General features: G+C 43.3%; 1 protein-coding gene across 4 annotated transcripts in view; it reads left to right on the forward strand.

Annotated features, from left to right (window-relative positions):
* Positions 1–11,823, forward strand: part of LOC149318430 (LIM domain-binding protein 1) — a 77,039-nt gene extending 65,216 nt beyond the window's left edge. For 2 of the 4 annotated variants that reach the window (XM_089509683.1, XM_089509685.1), the window contains exons 3-11: positions 3–47; positions 1,479–1,554; positions 1,662–1,764; positions 3,324–3,496; positions 3,729–3,851; positions 4,306–4,389; positions 6,746–6,869; positions 7,275–7,423; positions 9,130–11,823. In XM_089509683.1, the coding sequence (XP_089365809.1) occupies positions 3–47; positions 1,479–1,554; positions 1,662–1,764; positions 3,324–3,496; positions 3,729–3,851; positions 4,306–4,389; positions 6,746–6,869; positions 7,275–7,423; positions 9,130–9,360 (1,108 nt within the window). In that variant the 3' untranslated portion in view covers positions 9,361–11,823. Of the gene's footprint in view, positions 1–2; positions 48–1,478; positions 1,555–1,661; positions 1,765–3,323; positions 3,497–3,728; positions 3,852–4,305; positions 4,390–6,745; positions 6,870–7,274; positions 7,424–8,916 lie in introns of all 4 variants that reach the window. The other 2 variants (XM_089509684.1, XM_089509686.1) reach the window with 2 other exon arrangements.
* Positions 11,824–17,248: the final 5,425 nt, after the last annotated feature.

The raw sequence follows: 17,248 nt of genomic DNA on the forward strand, positions 1-17,248 counted from the left end.
AGACCAACTCCTATGTATCCACCAACATACCTGGAGCCTGGAATTGGGTAAGAGTTTGCATCACTCTTTCTTCTGTCCATCTGTGTTAGCTAGATTAAAGATAGGTGAAACTTCTCCATTTTGAGAGACTTTTTGCAGTAAAGCAAGGCAATTGTATTCAGGCTAGTGGATCTGTGATCAAATTGGTCTACCACAGCTGAACATCCAAGGAAAACAGTTAAGCTGTATGTGATATATGTGTATTTATATGAGCACTTTAAAATAGATAGTTTCCCCTCATTTTGCTAAGATTAAAAAAAATAACACAAGAAAACTACTTCCTATGTGATATAAAAACCAAAAACTTAATGCACTAAGTAGAGTTTATTGTTAATAACATTTATTTTAAAATAATTTTACAGAATGAAAAACATTTGAGTGAGGTAATAGAAAAAATAAAACTTCTTCTTTATCATTTAAAAACAACAATAAAGACTGGCTAAGCCTGATAAAATTCACCAGAATTTATACAATTATTAAAAATAATAACACAAGTAAAGACCAGATAAAATATTTTGTATTTAGACTGTAAATTTGCAAATTACCCTATGAAACCCTGTATGAACATGTATCAACAAAACAATATATCCTATTGAAATATCAAAAGAAAATAAAACACAAGGACTGATAGTGAGTAGGCAAGAAATAATTGCATCAAACATTGTGCTTCTAACCTCCAAGGACACATTTTGAAAAGGATATATTCGTAGTGTTCTCCTATGAAATTTGCTTATAAGTTATATGACTGATTAGATATAGGACTGCAGCTTTACCCTTTCATCCTGATAGCCACCCGAGCAACGTATAATAAGTATGAATAAAACACATCTTAAAAACAGTATAACATTGTAAAACAATATATTAATCTTTGTAAAAAGTGTACAATGGGCCCTCGCCTTACGCGGGGATCCATTCCGGATCCCGCCGCGTAAGGCGAATTCCGCCTATGCTCAAGCCCCATTATAAACAACGGGGCTCGTGCACGGCGGCGCACAGGGCGCAATGGGCGCGTGCGCCCATTCAATTGAATGGGACGCGCCGCCCCTTCCGCCCCGTGCGTGCCCCGCTGCTTGAGCGCGTATGCTCAAGCCGCGTAAGGCGCGCCCGCATATGACGCGGGCGCGCTGTACAATTTAGAAACAGGTAAGCATAAGCAAAACAGGCTAAATACTGTAACCACTTTAAAATGTCTGAGCAAATATATATGCTTTGACCTGGTATTGCAAAGATTGTCATGTTGACACAGAGAGGGCATTCTAGAGTTTTGTCCCAATTCCATCATTAACTTGCTGGATGGCACTGAGCAGGAGATAGGAGGGCCCTTGTCTGTGGAGTTTTAATAACCAAAATAAATAAATAAAATGAAATTTAGAAAAATTGCTGCATGTTTAAGCTTAAACTTTAAACTTAATTTTCTTATTACTGTGGTTGATTGACAGGAGGCACACACCATATGGCAACCAGACCGACTACAGAATATTTGAGCTCAATAAGCGGCTGCAAAACTGGACAGAGGTACAGTTTTGTGGAATAGCTTCTGTGGATTCAAAGATGGAGATGCTGTCATCATAGCAGAGGCTTTTCCCTTCTTCATAAGTAACAATATTCCTTTTTGCCTACAGGAATGTGACAATCTGTGGTGGGATGCTTTCACCACTGAGTTCTTTGAGGATGATGCCATGTTAACAATCACCTTCTGTCTGGAAGATGGACCAAAGAGATACAGTGAGTCCCAGGCTGGAGTGGCTTTAATTTTCAACTATCATGGTTTCATGAACCACTTTTTATGTTAAAAAAAAGTGATGATGAGAAGATCTGAGAGTTCATTTGCACAGTTTCTCTTGGACTAAGGAGTGCTCCTTCTATTCACTACTGACTGTGAGATTATGATCTGGTACACAGTTGATTATAGATCTATCACAGCCACTTAGCTTTGCAGCTGTCATGAAGAGATAACTCCAGAAGAATCTAGTACAAGTACAGACATTAAGGAATACTGACTGTTAGTAAAGCAACACTTAGTACAAGGAATGGGAATGTCAGCCCACCAGATTTCTTGGACTTCAGCTTCCATAATCTCTTATCCTTGGTTGTGCTAGGTAGAATTGAAAGGAGTTACAGTCTTAACAACATCTGGAGAGTCATGTATTCTCCATCCCAGATACACTATTTGCTAGGCTATAAAAATTGCATTTCATTTTACATCCCACAATAGCCAACAAGAGTTTCCTGGAACCCAGTTGCCTCTGAACAGGCACATAGTAACTATGAACTTGTTTATTACCTCTGCTCCTCCACTTTGTACCTCTCCAAGTGGCCATGGATTTCCCAACTGGAACCTGAGGCCAGCCAGCATGGAACAGGGCAGGTTTTCATATATTTCTGACAGTTGAAAATTTGTCTTGATTGCCCCAATGAGCAATCCATTGTTCACAGTGGATTTTATATATTGCTTCAATATGGATCACTTACATTGTAGAGAAACGCACGTTGCCAACATTCAGATTTTTTTGGAAGAAAAATGCCTCATTAGTTTGACATTTTCTCCCTGCCCTCTCAACTTCCAAAGCCAGGCACCTGATTAGATGTCCACTTTGAATGACTGCCAGTTGACGGAAATGTAGACTTATTGAAGGTGCATCAGAAATGGAAATAATTTAATATCATTCATGGGTAGCTCTGTTGGCAGTGCAGCAAAATCTAAAATACATTTTGCAGAGATAGTTTTATTAGGCCAACCAAAAGGCACAACATACATTACGCAGGCTTTTCAAGCTAACTGGATTCTTCATCAGGCAATGTTGTTAACAATCATATAAGAGAAGTGACATTGTCAGATTCATGAACACAACTTTTTTATATGTTTAAGATGGATTGTGGGGTGGGTGGATACAGGTAGGGTCTCAATCCCTTCTTAGCTATGTGGGTTTTTTTTTATTTTATTTGCAAATAAATAATATTTAGAGCAGGAGTAAGTTACTGTGGTTTTCATTTGTTGGAGCCAATAAGTCCAGATGCAAGGGTTTTGGTTATGCAGTCATTGTCATCCTCATGAATGACAGGCAGAAAGTAAGCACCAGGGAGTGCCATAAACTGGAGCAGGGTATGAATCTTTCATTTGGCCTCCTATGGTGTCTTCATAGTGTTTTCCTTCTAGCCCTCCAGCAGTTCCATTGGATGGTTGTGATCCCCTGTAGGGAAAGGCCCCATCCTTAGGAATGAAGTCCTTAATTAAGGCTGAAAAATCACAGGTGTTTATCTGCCTTTTCTTCCTCTGCGTGTAGCGATTGGCCGAACCCTCATTCCCCGCTACTTCCGCAGCATCTTTGAAGGAGGTGCTACTGAGCTATATTATGTCTTGAAGCACCCTAAGGAGTCCTTCCACAACAACTTTGTCTCACTCGACTGTGACCAGTGTACCATGGTTACTCAGCATGGCAAGCCCATGTTCACCCAGGTGAGAGAATGTGGCAGTCTGAACTCCCTGCCCCCACCTTGCCTCAGATTCCTGCCTTGAACTGCAAATGCAAGTAGTTTGCCATTTCCTCATGAGCTCTTTAAGGAGCCCATTCCTGGGAGGGAAGTGGTTCTGGATACAGCTAAACAAGGAGGACCATGGTTGTTTGTTTACACTGTGGGGAGAGCTTACTTGAACATTAAGGCCATGTGTTTGCTTTTTATGTGCACAGGTGTGTGTGGAGGGCCGTCTCTACCTGGAGTTCATGTTTGATGACATGATGAGGATAAAGACGTGGCACTTCAGCATCCGGCAACACCGAGAGCTCATTCCCCGCAGCATCCTTGCTATGCATGTGAGTCTGGGTACCAGCTGTTGGCTCAACTTGGTTTTAGCAATTCTGGCAGCCTTTCTCTGGAGATAGAGGCATTCAGTACCTTGTGCTTGTGTGCTGTTATGAGTGACTGCTACTTTTTGTGACTCTGGCCTAGTTCAGCTAGAGAGCTGATTCCCTCCTTTTAAGCCATAGTTGGGATTATCTGCCTGTACAACTTCTATGGAGAAGAAAAACAGAGATTATGAGTTCTTTGTATAGTCAGATTAGAGTACAGTCATACCTTGATTAACAAGAACTAGTATAGCCAGTGGCTATGCTGGCTGTGGGGATTCTTGCTATGATAATCCAAAACTGAATTGTCTCAGTTTTGGTCCTATCTAGCACATATTTACATCTTTCATATATATAGTACTTTCTGGTGTGACATATTCTTGTTTTATTCTTCAATTTCTGTCTCCAAACCTTATTCCAGGCACAAGATCCCCAGATGCTGGACCAGTTGTCCAAGAACATCACCCGATGCGGACTTTCAAACTCCACACTCAACTACCTCCGAGTGAGTAGTTTCAAGGCTATGGAATCTTCCCTGGTAACCCCTCCTGTTCAGTCCTAAAGAGCAAATAAGAAACCCATACCTGTAAGATGACATTTGAAGAGTAATGCTTCTGTGGGTTTTTTTTACTCTGCTTTTTCAGTTGTTTTAACATTCATTTTAGTGGACTATTTTACTGTATATGTATTAATAATAATAATAATAAAATTATTTATATCCCACCTCTCTACAAAATGCAATTGGGGCGGCTTACGAGAATAAAATATACAGTCCGAACCCTCAACCCCCCCCCCCCTAAAAATACAATTAAACAATGTAGAATTTAAAACATAAAACACATTTAAAAATAATACAATAACTGTGGTGAAGTGAGAGGTCAACAATTAGATTTTCTTTCTCATAGCTGGAGAACTACTCAGGAAAGGCCCACCGGAAGAGATCCGTCTTTATAGCTTTTTAAAAGCTATTTAGAGTGGTAATGTGAAGGATCTCGTCCGGTAGGCCATTCCACAATCTGGGAGCAACAGCTGAGAAGGTCCTGTGGGAGGTCGTAGACAGGCTGTAACAAATTTTTCTCTGAGGATCTAAGTGTGCGGGGAGAATTATATGAAAGGAGGCGGTCCCGAAGATAGGTTGGACCCAAGCCATTTAGGACTTTAAAGGTGATAACCAACACCTTGTACTGGGCCCAGAAACTGATGGGCAGCCAGTGGAGTGATCTTAAGATCGGTGTTATATGGTCTCTTCTGGATGTACCGGAGACCAGTCTGGCTGCCATGTTCTGAAATAATTGAAATTTCCGGACCAAGCACGAGGGTAGCCCCATGTAGGGTGCATTGCAGAAATCAAGGCGTGAGGCTACCAGTGCATGTACTACAGTCTCAAGATCCCTGACTTCCAGAAAGGGTGCAGCTGGCATATCAGCCGAAGCTGATAACAGGCACTCATGACCGTCGCATTCACCTGATTTGTCATGTGAAGCGACGAATCTAGGAGCACCGCCAGACTGGAAACACAGTCCTTTGAGGAGAGTGTGACCCCTTCTAGGACTGGAGGTTGTATCCCAATACCTGGGTTCGGAGCCATAAGTACCTCTGTTTTGTCTGGATTCAGCTTCAGTTTGTTTTCCCTCATCCATTCCATTACTGCCTTAAGACAGTCATTGAGAGGCAAGATGCCATCTGAAGTCAAAGCTGAAGACCAAGACATGGAGAAGTATATCTGGGTGTCATAAGCATACTGATAACACCCTGCCCCATGCCTCCGGATGATCTCTCCCAGCAGCTTCATTTAAATGTTGAAAAGCATTGAGGGCAGGATGGCACCTTGTGGGATGCCACAATTAAGCTCTTTCCTTGCCAAGCAACTGTCCCTGAGCAAAACCCTCTGGAATCTGCCTGAGAGGAAGGAACAGAACCACTGAAGCGCATTGTTTCCTATTCCTAACCTTCTCAGGCGATTCAAGAGGATGTCATGATCTATAGGGTCAGACCCCGCTGAGAGGTCCAGTAGCACCAGCAGGGTCACACTACCCCTGTCAATGCCCAGAGGCATTGGGAGAATATAGGTTAACTTGCTTTTAAAATATCTTGTAAACTGCCTCAAATTTCAGAGGAAACAAGCTGTAAGTGTATAAATAAAAACAAGCATGTTCACTCTAACTGGACCTTCTCAGATGTAATATTGCAGAGATTTGATACACCATCTAGCCAGAGCTTGAAAAACATTACTTCTCTTGACTGTAATTATCAGAATCTACCCCTTCTCCTTACCCAACTGGTCAAGTCCAATGGGAGGATTCTGAGGAAGGCGGGCTAAAAAATTAATTTTTACTTGCTTTCAATCTAGCTATATTTCCATGGCTCTATAAAAGATCCTAACAAACCCCCTCTAGACTAATGTTATACAGAAGGAAACTACACTTAGAAAGAGCACAACAAAGGTTATTTAAGTTTTATACAATGTAAGGCAGATTTGTGTTAATTCGTTTAACTCATTGAATTTGTGTCAGTGCTCCACAGCTTTTCAGTCTTAGAGTTTAGAAATTCCTTTTTTAGCCAATAAATCCCAAAATTCTCCATTAGCCATGCTGTAGGATTCAGGGAGTTGTAGTCCCACAAAGTAATAGTGATTTTTTAATGGTGAACATTTGATGTCTGACATACACATTATTTGCTAATGCCACATGTTCCCGTTTGACTCTTCAGTTTCTTCTGCTCTAACTTTATCGTTCCAGGTGCAAGACCTGTAGGCCCATAGAGCCACGTCTGGCTCAGACTTGTCTAGGGTTGTCCTTTGCTTCAACATGTAACTCTTTCTTTTTCTTTCTTTCTTTCCTTCCTTCCTTCTTCCTTGTTAGCTGTGTGTAATTCTAGAACCAATGCAGGAACTGATGTCACGGCACAAGACCTACAGCCTCAGTCCCCGGGACTGTCTCAAAACATGCCTCTTTCAGAAATGGCAGCGCATGGTGGCACCACCTGGTGAGTGTTGTCCAGGCTGCTATATTGGTGAAATTTTTTGTGGCTTGATGACACCAACTTAGATGTGTTTCCTATGGAGCCCACCAGAGGGTGCTGGGCCATTGTGCTCCAACTGAATGTAGCATCCTAGGAGAATTTGCATCTTCTGTGGCCGATTTCATGAGGGCAACTTGGTGGGAGAACTCTGCTCTGTAAGCACATTGTGGGCTGGACCAGTGAAACACCTGATGAGAGACATGCAGGTTGGTGAGGAAGTTGAGGCAGCTGATAGCCAAGTGTATCAGTGAAGAAGGTTTTGGGGATGTGTGCAAGTTGGGGCCATATGCGTGATGGTTGGGGCAATGCGGAAAAACTAGATTTTTTTACTGGATTTGAATAATATTCCCTTTGCCAACCCTTTTGCAGCTGAGCCTGCGCGTCAGCAACCAAGCAAGCGCCGGAAAAGGAAGATGTCAGGTGGCAGCACCATGAGCTCTGGTGGTGGCAACACCAACAACAGCAACAGCAAGAAGAAGAGCCCAGCCAGCACCTTCGCGCTCTCCAGTCAGGTACCTGTAAGCATCCCCTTTTCATTCTCTCTTTCCTTGTAAAGATGAGTCCTGCACCTGCCTGGGACTCTGTTCCACAGAAATCCTGGATGGTGCTGGACATCATGACAAGGCAGGCAGATTCAGACTTCCAGTGACACCTTTTTAAAATTTTAAACTACAGCCCTGGAGGTTTATCAGCCAGAGCCAGGTGCAAAATAATGTTTCAGGCTGGTGAAGGTACAGTAAAAATTCAGGAGCAAGGATGCCTCCAAGCATATGCCCAGCCTGGAGATATGTAATCAGTAGCAGAGCCAATATCCTTTAGGCAAACCCTATTTTCAGTTTTTCCCATAGTATATTTGTTGACAACCTAATATTGGAGCAGAAAAGCATTTTAGTCAAGCTTTTGTTAGAAAACCAAGTCAGAAACCCTTGACATATCATGTGAATCAGGAATAGATACTGATCTTCCTTCTACCCATCCCTGCTCCACAGAATAACCAGATTTAAGGAATTTACTTTAGTCCTTGGCCCAGAAACCGCTTGGAAGTTAGGGAGTCCATTGGTGCTCTTTTTGGTGCAAATCAAGGAGTAAGTTTCCCTCTCTTGAGGTAACAGGTAATCCTGAACTATCCTGGTTATTCTTGCCTGGGTCAGAATTGAAAATGAGCTTGGTAAAGTTATTCCTTTTTTTTAAACTACATCTCCCAGAATTGTCCAGCAAGCAGTCAGTGGCTTAGGGATTCTGGGTGGTGTAGTCCAGGAAAGTAACTTTGTTTAGTGCTGGAAATGAGTTGGGAGGCCATCTGTGTTCAGTGTCCCAGTGTAAACCTTCACATGTCAAACAGCAATGCACAGTCAAATCTGCAATTGATGTTAAGTAAAAACAGGGTTCTAGTTTAAGATGTAAAATTACCAGAGATTTTGAAGCCATAGGGAAACACTGGAGAGTTCAGGGGATTTAAAAACCTGGAAATCTTTAAAAAAAAATGAAAAATATTTACCTCCTTTATTGATTGAAACTCATTTTTACTTTAGGAACATAACATTTTTACTATAGATGGAGATAAAAGGTCCTGAACTGTTAAAGAGTACCTAAATGATAAGAAAACTTTCTGTTTTTGCTAGTTTGTGGAACAGGCAACCCCACCCCCCCATAAAAACAGAATAAAATATCAATGTTAGTAAAACAGGGAGATAAATTTATTTTCTCTCCACTAGTTCTCCATAGTGCTAAGCAGACATAATGATCTCATTTCCATAAAACGAACTAAGAGAAAGAAACCAAGACCAGGAATTCTAAGGATTGGAAACTGTACATAGTCCTACATAACACTAGCATAGTTGTTAGGGCAGTAAATATGTGAACATTGTCTTAAACATTTTAGTCATAATTATAAAAGAAAATATTCCATAATCCATTTGTCCCAATTTTTCTATGGAAACGAAAGGCTTAGGGGGGGGGGTAAAAACCAGAGGGAAAATGTTTTTCTCAATTTTTTTTCATTTTTTCCCAGGCCTTCACATCTCTAGTTCCAAGTAAGGAATAGGGAAAGGAGTTCAGGCCAGAGGAGGGACAGAGCCAGCAAAATGGGTGCCAAGCAATTTGGGCCTTCCATTCCAGGCAGACAGTCCTTGATTTCCATGGCAATTGGCTCCCTCAGGCATTGTGGAATAGGTCAGGGCAGTCTCCACCTCGATTATGTTTCGGGACCCTCTTCCCTCCTCAGGATGTGATGGTGGTGGGCGAACCAACCCTGATGGGTGGGGAGTTTGGCGATGAGGACGAGCGTCTTATCACGCGGTTGGAGAACACGCAGTTCGACGCTGCCAACGGCATTGATGATGAGGACAGCTTCAACAACTCTCCCGCACTGGGCGCCAACAGCCCCTGGAACAGCAAGCCCCCCTCCAGTCAGGAGAGCAAGTCTGAGAATCCGACGTCGCAAGCATCACAGTAAAGCCCCTCCACCTGCCGCCCAGCCTGGCCTTTACCTGCCTTGGCTGGTTGTCCCCCCACCCCGCACGGACTGAGTCGAAACCGTTCTACCTGGACAATTTGTGAAGACGCATGGGCTGGCTACCTGGCATGGAGGTATCAGGCCGATGGGCACTGCAGCACCCAGCCTGCCCACCTACCTGTTTCCAGTTGTTCTGGCCACTCTTCCCTGCTGTCTGCACTCTTGGCTGTGCCCCTTAGTGGGCAGAACTTGGGGCGCTGGGCCAGGTGGCACCTGGGTCTCCCTTTTTTTGTCCCAGCAGAATTTTAATTATTTCTCCCACATACACATACATCCAAACTCCCCAGGTGCCAGTGCTGGGGGATGGTGGTTTCAAGTTCATTGTGCAGCCCCTTGGAGCCTCACTTGAGAGGCCCTTTGGAGCATGATTGTCAGGGAACACTTCAGGAGAGGAAAGAGGATGAATACTTAAGGTCTGTTGGATGGAAGCCTGAGCACCAGTTTTATGAGCCTAGTTCCATCTTCAGCCTCCACGGGGTTCTTTTCTAGCAGGAAAGTAGACAATATGTTGACTCGCACTGGGGGCAGCTAGTTTTTGTGGGATGGGTCTTGAGCAGCCCCTCCTGGCACTGCAATCACTCCTGCTCTGCCTGAAGAACCCAGAAAGCCAAGGTGGGAGAAGGTGGAGTGTGTGTGTGGGGGGTTACACCTCATGGAATGTGGGTAGAAAACTACCCTCTCACTGACATGGAAGGGCACATGTCACTTCTGGTCTGATCTGTAGGAAGAGGGTCAACCCTCTGCCTAGTCTGCTCTAACAGTAAACTGCAATCCTGATCCCCTCACACTTCCAGTCCTTGGGTTTTTTTAAGAAAAAAATGTTAAAATTGTAAGTTTAAAAAAAAAAGATGACGATGAAAGAATCTGTCCTCCCTCCCTATTTTCCCCAATCCTGATTTTTGTACAGGCTTGTCTACCAATTGGGAGTCTTTGTTTTTATATACAGATCCGAGAGCTTCAAACCAAGGAGAGACTTTGCAGACTTCCTTTATACAATCCTCTTGAGGACAGCATGGCTGCCCCACTTTGCCCCTTCTGTGTAACTTGTGTGTGCTGCTCCCCCTTTTCTCTACCACCCCTTCCTCCTCCCCACCTTTCAGGTTTGTGTACCTCGTGCTTGTATATTTCTGCGCTGTAGGCCGTGTGTATGATACTGTTCTTTCACTGTGTTCTCACTAATGCAGCTGAGCCCCCATCAGTGGTTGGGCAAGGGGAGAATTCATCAGAATGGACAACCTTCTTGGGAGTCAGGAGAGCCCTGAGGCTACTTTCATCCACTTGGGGCAGTGCAGAATGCAGGGGAACTGGGCTAATTGTAGGAAACTTTTAGGAAATGTAACATGGGGAAGGAGAGAGTTCCTGTTTTGTAAAGGAGAGAAGTCATTTCCCCCATGATAGAGCAAGGTATTTCAAAAAGTGAGCCAGATCCATCTTTTTGAATGAGAAATGCCAGGGTTCATCAGGTCCCCAAGGAATCATGGCCTATTCCTAAAAATACCCACCCTGTGCTCCTGTGTTTGGATGTCATTCACATTCTTCCACGTTCATTTCCTGCTCCAAACTTGTTCTGTGTGATCTGGAGAGAACTCCTTTTGTGTCACTGAAGCCTCAAAGTATCCATGTGTAAGGCAGCATTTTTTCCTCTTTTTGAGAAAAAAGAGAAAAAGGGGTTGAACTGAATGGCCCTTGTGGTCTCTTCCAACTCTATGCTTCTGGGAGAGGTACACTGTAAGATGAGATACTGTGGCTATCCTCTGGCATGGATTGATACAGAGTATGGGTGCATCTGAGGGACACAGTCTGAACTGTCCTAGAAACCACCCCTTTGCCTTACTCAGGCTATTTCTTCAAGATGCTCCCTTGCCATAAGGAAGTTTTCTTTAGCAGGATTCTTGCTGTCAGTTTGCCCCAAATCTGCTATGGTTTTTAGCCAGTTGCTCCATAGTAGCTTGGCCACTACAAGGGCTTGGGTTTCATGTGAACCCTGTCCTGGAATCCAAGAAATCCTCCTCTTATGTGAAGGAGCCTAGCTGGATCAACCTGAAATCCTTGAAAGGGTGGAGTCGGGGTACGGGAGGCTAGTTAGTTTTGTGTTACTGGGTCCAGATGCTCCATCCTGCACCACCCCCTGGAAGCAGGGAATTTGACCATCAAAACTATAATTTACAGGAGTTTTTTCTGTATCCTTTTTGTACCTAAAGATATGAGTGTCACGTCTCCCATTGCTGTGGCTCGGCATGAACTGGTGACGTGTACTCTCTCCCCCTCTCCCCACCTTTGCCCTTCCAACCTACCATCTCCCCCGGGGCACTGTAAAGCCTTTTTTTTTTTTTTTTTTTTTTTTGCATAGTTTGTGCCATTTATGGTCATGTATGGTACCAATAAAACAACTTTTCGGTTTGGCGCTCTCCTTCCAGACTCATTTCTCATCTGGATCCTGATAATCTGTCAGGAGGACTTTTCTTCCATGTGAAATCCAATCCTTTTGAGTTCCTTATTTAACCTGAAGCAGAGCTTAGAAAAGTTACAATTTTGGACTTGGACTCAGAATCCTCTTCCAGTGTGGCTCAAGCCTAAATCCCATTGCTGCTCCCAATTAAATTAAATTTATTTAATCCATTGCTGAATGCATTTGTGTAATTTCCATTTATTCAATTGGTCTTACCCTAGTGAGGATTTCACCCTGGGTGCTGTAGTCCAGAGAAGTAACCTTTCCAAGCTTTGGCCTGAAGGGAAGAAGATGCGTACAAGGAGTAACTGGTTCCCTGATGCCACCATGTCACAATTGGAAAATCATTCTCCTTTTCCACCTCCCAATCAATTTTTGAAGGGCTGTGTTTGCCGATAATGCTGCATTCCACAATCTGTGTACCAAGAAATAATGGGCACAGAAAAAAACAAAAACCACACAGTGATATATTTAAGTCTTTTACTCCCAAGTCTTAAGTCTCTACCTTCAGGTATCATGTTGAGTCTCAAGTCCTTGCAAGATAACTTTAAAGTCAAGTCTCAAGTTGAATCTCACATCTGGGGGCCAACTTTAACAGAAAAAAAGGGAGGTGGTGAGTGCGAGGAGTTACAATAACTAGAAAATGAAGAAGATTTGTTCAAAGTTAAGTAGAAAAAATCAGAGGAATTCAGAGCAAATGCATTAGGCAATGGGCTTGAAGCGACGAAATGCTTTAGAAAGCTCTCCAATGCACAGCTGATACAAGGTGCTGTGGGGACCTCAAAAGTCTCAGGTTGAGTTGAGTCATTTATTGCCAAGTCGAGTCCATGTTGAGTGAGGTGACTTGAATCTGAGTCAGTCTACTCAAGTCTACATCACGTTCATGTATGAAAGAGGAAATAAAGGATGTGAAAAAGCAGAGACATTGTTCTTACATGTCCAAGGCACCCAAGTATGCCTACCTTTGCCAGCCAGATAGTAGTTGCACTGCCACCAGTTTTACAGAAAAATAGGACAAATGGTTTGAATGCTGTAGCATTTTGAAACTAAAGAGAATAGCAGATTAGCTACAATGGTAGAATGACCTATTACTGATCTGAGCAGTCGTCATGGGGCTGGAGAAAAGAGGGGGGAAGTTGATATTTGGACTGGCATAGTTGTTTGTTTGTCTAGGATTAGTAAGAGATGAGAAGAAGTAATCGTGGATGGCCTGATTAATGGTATAACTTGCTGGAACCAACACTGCATTACCATATCACATTTGCTTGCCTGTGTTTTCAAAATGGATGAAGGAAAACTACCATAAAATAGTCACAATTTATGTCTCTGTAATGTTGGGAAGGTGAGTTTCCTCTTTTGAGACCTGTTTTTCCCAAAGCTGTTATAACTGGTTAATAGCACATGCTTGGAGCAGACTGATCCAGCATGGCAGAGACCAAAGTCTTTAGTTGCTGTCTTGCACCATGCAAGTTAAAAAGTGAGGAAGGGATTTAAAATGTCAGAATAGACCCTTGAGACACTAAAGCACCATGCATGCACACACACCCTGCTTCTTGCTTGTTACCAGTTACTGGGGCCTGTTGGGTAGCAGCACAAGCAGAAAATCCTTCTTGGCACGGAAGAAAGCCACCTGGAAGTTGAGACCTTTATTGCTTTAAACTTCATGTGACAGGCCCACCCTAGGGAAGCCCCAAACGCTTTCTCGTGTAGATCACTCTTTGTGATTCTATGAGTCCGGAACTTGGGAGGAAAAACAGGTCTGTGTGCTATTGTTCGGCTGTCAGTCAAGTTCCTGGCCTCCTGGTGGTTTGGCTGTCATCCCATTAGCAGGAAACTGCAGACCTAAAGAGAGGATAAGCCCACAACAGTCAGCCTGCACTTTAGCATGTGTTTGGGCATGTGCTGTTGTGGGTAAGGGTAAAAGGGAAGTAAGTAACAATCCCTGTTGCCCTACTTCCATCAGTCAAGGGTAACATGTCAAGCAAGACCTGACCTAGGTGAAATGAAGGAGGCCTATGTTTCTTATTAATTTATTCAGTAAATTCACTAATGATCCTTATTGTGTGCCTTCAAGTCAACGGCAACACTAAGGCGATCCTATCCTGGGGTTTTCTTGGCAAGATTTGTTCAGAGAGGGTTTATCATTGCCTTCCTCTTGAGAAAAAGTGACTTGCCCAAGGTCACCCAATGGATTTCCATGGCCAAGGGAGGGAAGCAGACCCTGATCCAAACCACTATGCCTTGCTGGTTCTCATCAATGTTCCTCATTAGGAACAGTCAAAAAGTGGCATTTTTGGCTACGGTCTTCCACAAATACAGCACTACACTGTTACAACACAATTGTTCCACTTCTAGTACTATGGCTGCCTTTTGTGGCATTCTGGGGTTAGTAGTTTAGAGAGACCTAAGAACTCTGGCTGAGAAGGCTAAATGCCCCTCCCTAAACTGCAAATCCCAGGATTTCACAGGAAGCAGCTGTAACAGTAACAGTTGCTTTAATAGCATTATAACGGTGTGTAGTATTGCTTCTAACTTCCGTAAACTACAGGTGGCAAACATGATGGTTTTTGGACTGCTGTTTCCATCTGTTCTTGCCATTGACTTTGTTGACTAAGGCTGCTGGGAGCTGCAGTTCAATAATACATTAAGAGCCATATTGCCCCTGCCATAAAATCAGGATGGAGTATTAAAAGTCAATAGGGAGGAACTGAACTGTGTAATTAAGAAAAGTGCAAAATGTTGTCCCTACTTTTTTGGACCTTGGGCCCAGAATATTCCCTTCTCACTCTGTCTACAACATCTGGAATTAGATAAAGGAATGAAATTAAGATTATTTTTATCCAGCTGCATAATGTGCAGTGCATTTTTTTTACACTTAATCTCATTTTCTATTTTTAAAGGATACTGATGTGGGTCAATGAAGGCGGAGAGAAGGGTGTAGCTAGTAATCGGTCTTCATATTTGGAATTTGGTAGCTATTGACAAAAGTTTGTTAAAATTGTCAACAGCTGGGAGAAAGGCACAGGCCATGCTTCTCAGGGTTTCTTTGCCTAAACATTACTGCAATGAGATAGTACTGAAGAAAAACTTGTAACAAGCATGGGGCGACTGGTTTCCATTAATTATCTCATTTGTCTCAAACATATATGGGGAACACATAGCCCACCAGATGTTGTTGGACCGGAGCTCCCACTATTCCTTACCATGTGACTAGGGCTGAGAGAGACTGCAGTCTTAACAATACTTGGATCCTAACAGATTCTGTCTCTGGTCAAGAAGATGCAGGAGAAAAAGTACTGCTTCAGTGAACACCCATCAAGTTCCATAAACTGAAAAATTTGTACCCACTGAAATTACTAGTCCCAAGAACTATCTTTACATTTGTGTACCAGATACTAGAAGATGTCTTAATCAATGAGCAAGCTGTTGCTGCTGCATGGTTGCCACTTTACCCTTTCCTATGCAGGAGCTTGCAATGTGATCAACATAGCCTGTTCTGTGAAGTGATCAGCCTTCTCTGTGAATTGATCAGATGTGTGCTCACTTGCTATATGGAACAGAGACACAACACTTAAACATATTTAGAGTGCTTCCAGCATGTAAACATACTTTGGATGGCTTCTATTATACAGTTACTCTATTGTATTCTATTGTATAGTCAAAGCTTGTAGACATTTGAATTTGATGTCACAAGCTGCATTATTCACAGAATTTTAGAAGATGTTTTCACAATGGTATCTATCTACCATTAGTATTCCTGTTTCTTCTGTGTTTATAGCCTGGCTTGCACCCCTTAAGGAGGAAAAGACAGAATAACAGAACATCATCCAGACTTAGCACTGTAAATTGTCCATCTGGACAGTATATGAACAGCCCTTTTAAAGCTTGTAGACATTTGAATTTGATGTTACAGAATGCCTATAGGAAGCATTTGCGGGAATCCATATTCAGATTTTAAAATAATAAGTTTTGTTGTCTCATTCCCTGTGGTGCCTGAATGCTGACACATATCGAGAAGTGGAAGAAGCCATGAGAGCTGCTGCACCGGTACACCAGAATTGCTACGCCGCTAATTTAAGTTGCCCATTTAAAAGCTCCGTGTCTGCTGCGTCACATAATGAGTTGGGGTCTTGGAACATGCGCAGTTTGCAGTCAGGCTTTAATTGCAGCGTCCGCTGCCATGCAGGTGTGGAAGCTGCAGCACAGCTGCAGCGCATTTTAAGACTCCTAACCCTAACCCTAACCCTAACCCTAGAGCAACATGTATGCATGCGCTGCTTGGAAAGTTTGGACTTTAAAGTGCACCCCTACACACATTCCTGTGCCATTTTCACCTAACAATAAAAAACGCTAAAACTGTAAATATTTACATATATACAAGGGAGGTGATGGGGGATGGCAGGGGGACAGCGGTGGCAGCGGCGACAGCTGTGGCTGTGCATTGCAGATTCAGCAGGAGCGCGGGGACCAAAGGAGAGGAGGCATCTATGATGCTGGTGACACTGGCAAAGTGCAAGCGGACAAGGATGCCAACACCAGCTGATCACCAGCTGGCAGGAGACCACCTTTGTTCTTGGGCAGAGCGGGGGGAAAAGTTTTAAAGGGGCTTGGGCACTTTAAATGTGCCCATAGGCTTTCTGCCACCGCTGCTTAGCGCTGCAGCTGCGCATCCGCCAGCCGGCAAAGGAAAAAAAAAGCCGCGGTTTGGGCCGCCCGTGAGGAAGCTGCCTCTCTCTTTGCGGCGTCCTCCGAGGCGGCGGTTTGGAAACTCCGGGTCTGAAACGGACCCAGGTGAGGCGTCTTCACTGCCCCCCATGTGGAAGCCCCAACACCTGAAGCACGTCCCTGGGGCAGGCAGTCTGGAGGCTCCGTATTCAGCAGAATACACCTCCAAGACGTCTTCCCCTGCCCGTCTGTAGCCCGCCTACATGAGGGTACAGTAAAAGCCAGGGTATGTTTTAGGGATGGTCTCCTTTTGATCCTGGCAATTGTTGATATAATCTAGGTTGGATTTGTTTTCTAGAGGCCAAAAGAAAATGCAGTTATGGCAAGGATGCTAAACTATAGAAGGACAAGACTTGCCCTTGATAATTGTTATCCAAAAGATGGAGCAAAAATATCCCATGCTATTTGAAGGGGCTGAAGAGGGTTTCTTCTGAGGTGTGCAGGCCTATTTTGCTTCTTTCTGCAATGTTGTAGACAGCATACCTGAGAACAGATGGGTTAACATTTACTATGGTATTAAATTCAACTATGTTGTCTATGTGTTACACTCTGCATTTAAAATGTTCCTGAAGCAAAGCACAAGTACACACAAAGAATAAAGTAATACAACCCACTTTTAGGTTTTGAACCCATAATCACTCTTAACACATCTCA

The sequence above is a fragment of the Sceloporus occidentalis genome, unplaced genomic scaffold (assembly GCF_023333645.1).
Source record: "Sceloporus occidentalis isolate IW3139 unplaced genomic scaffold, rSceOcc1.0.p SCAF_2, whole genome shotgun sequence".
NCBI classification, from domain to species: domain Eukaryota; kingdom Metazoa; phylum Chordata; class Lepidosauria; order Squamata; family Phrynosomatidae; genus Sceloporus; species Sceloporus occidentalis.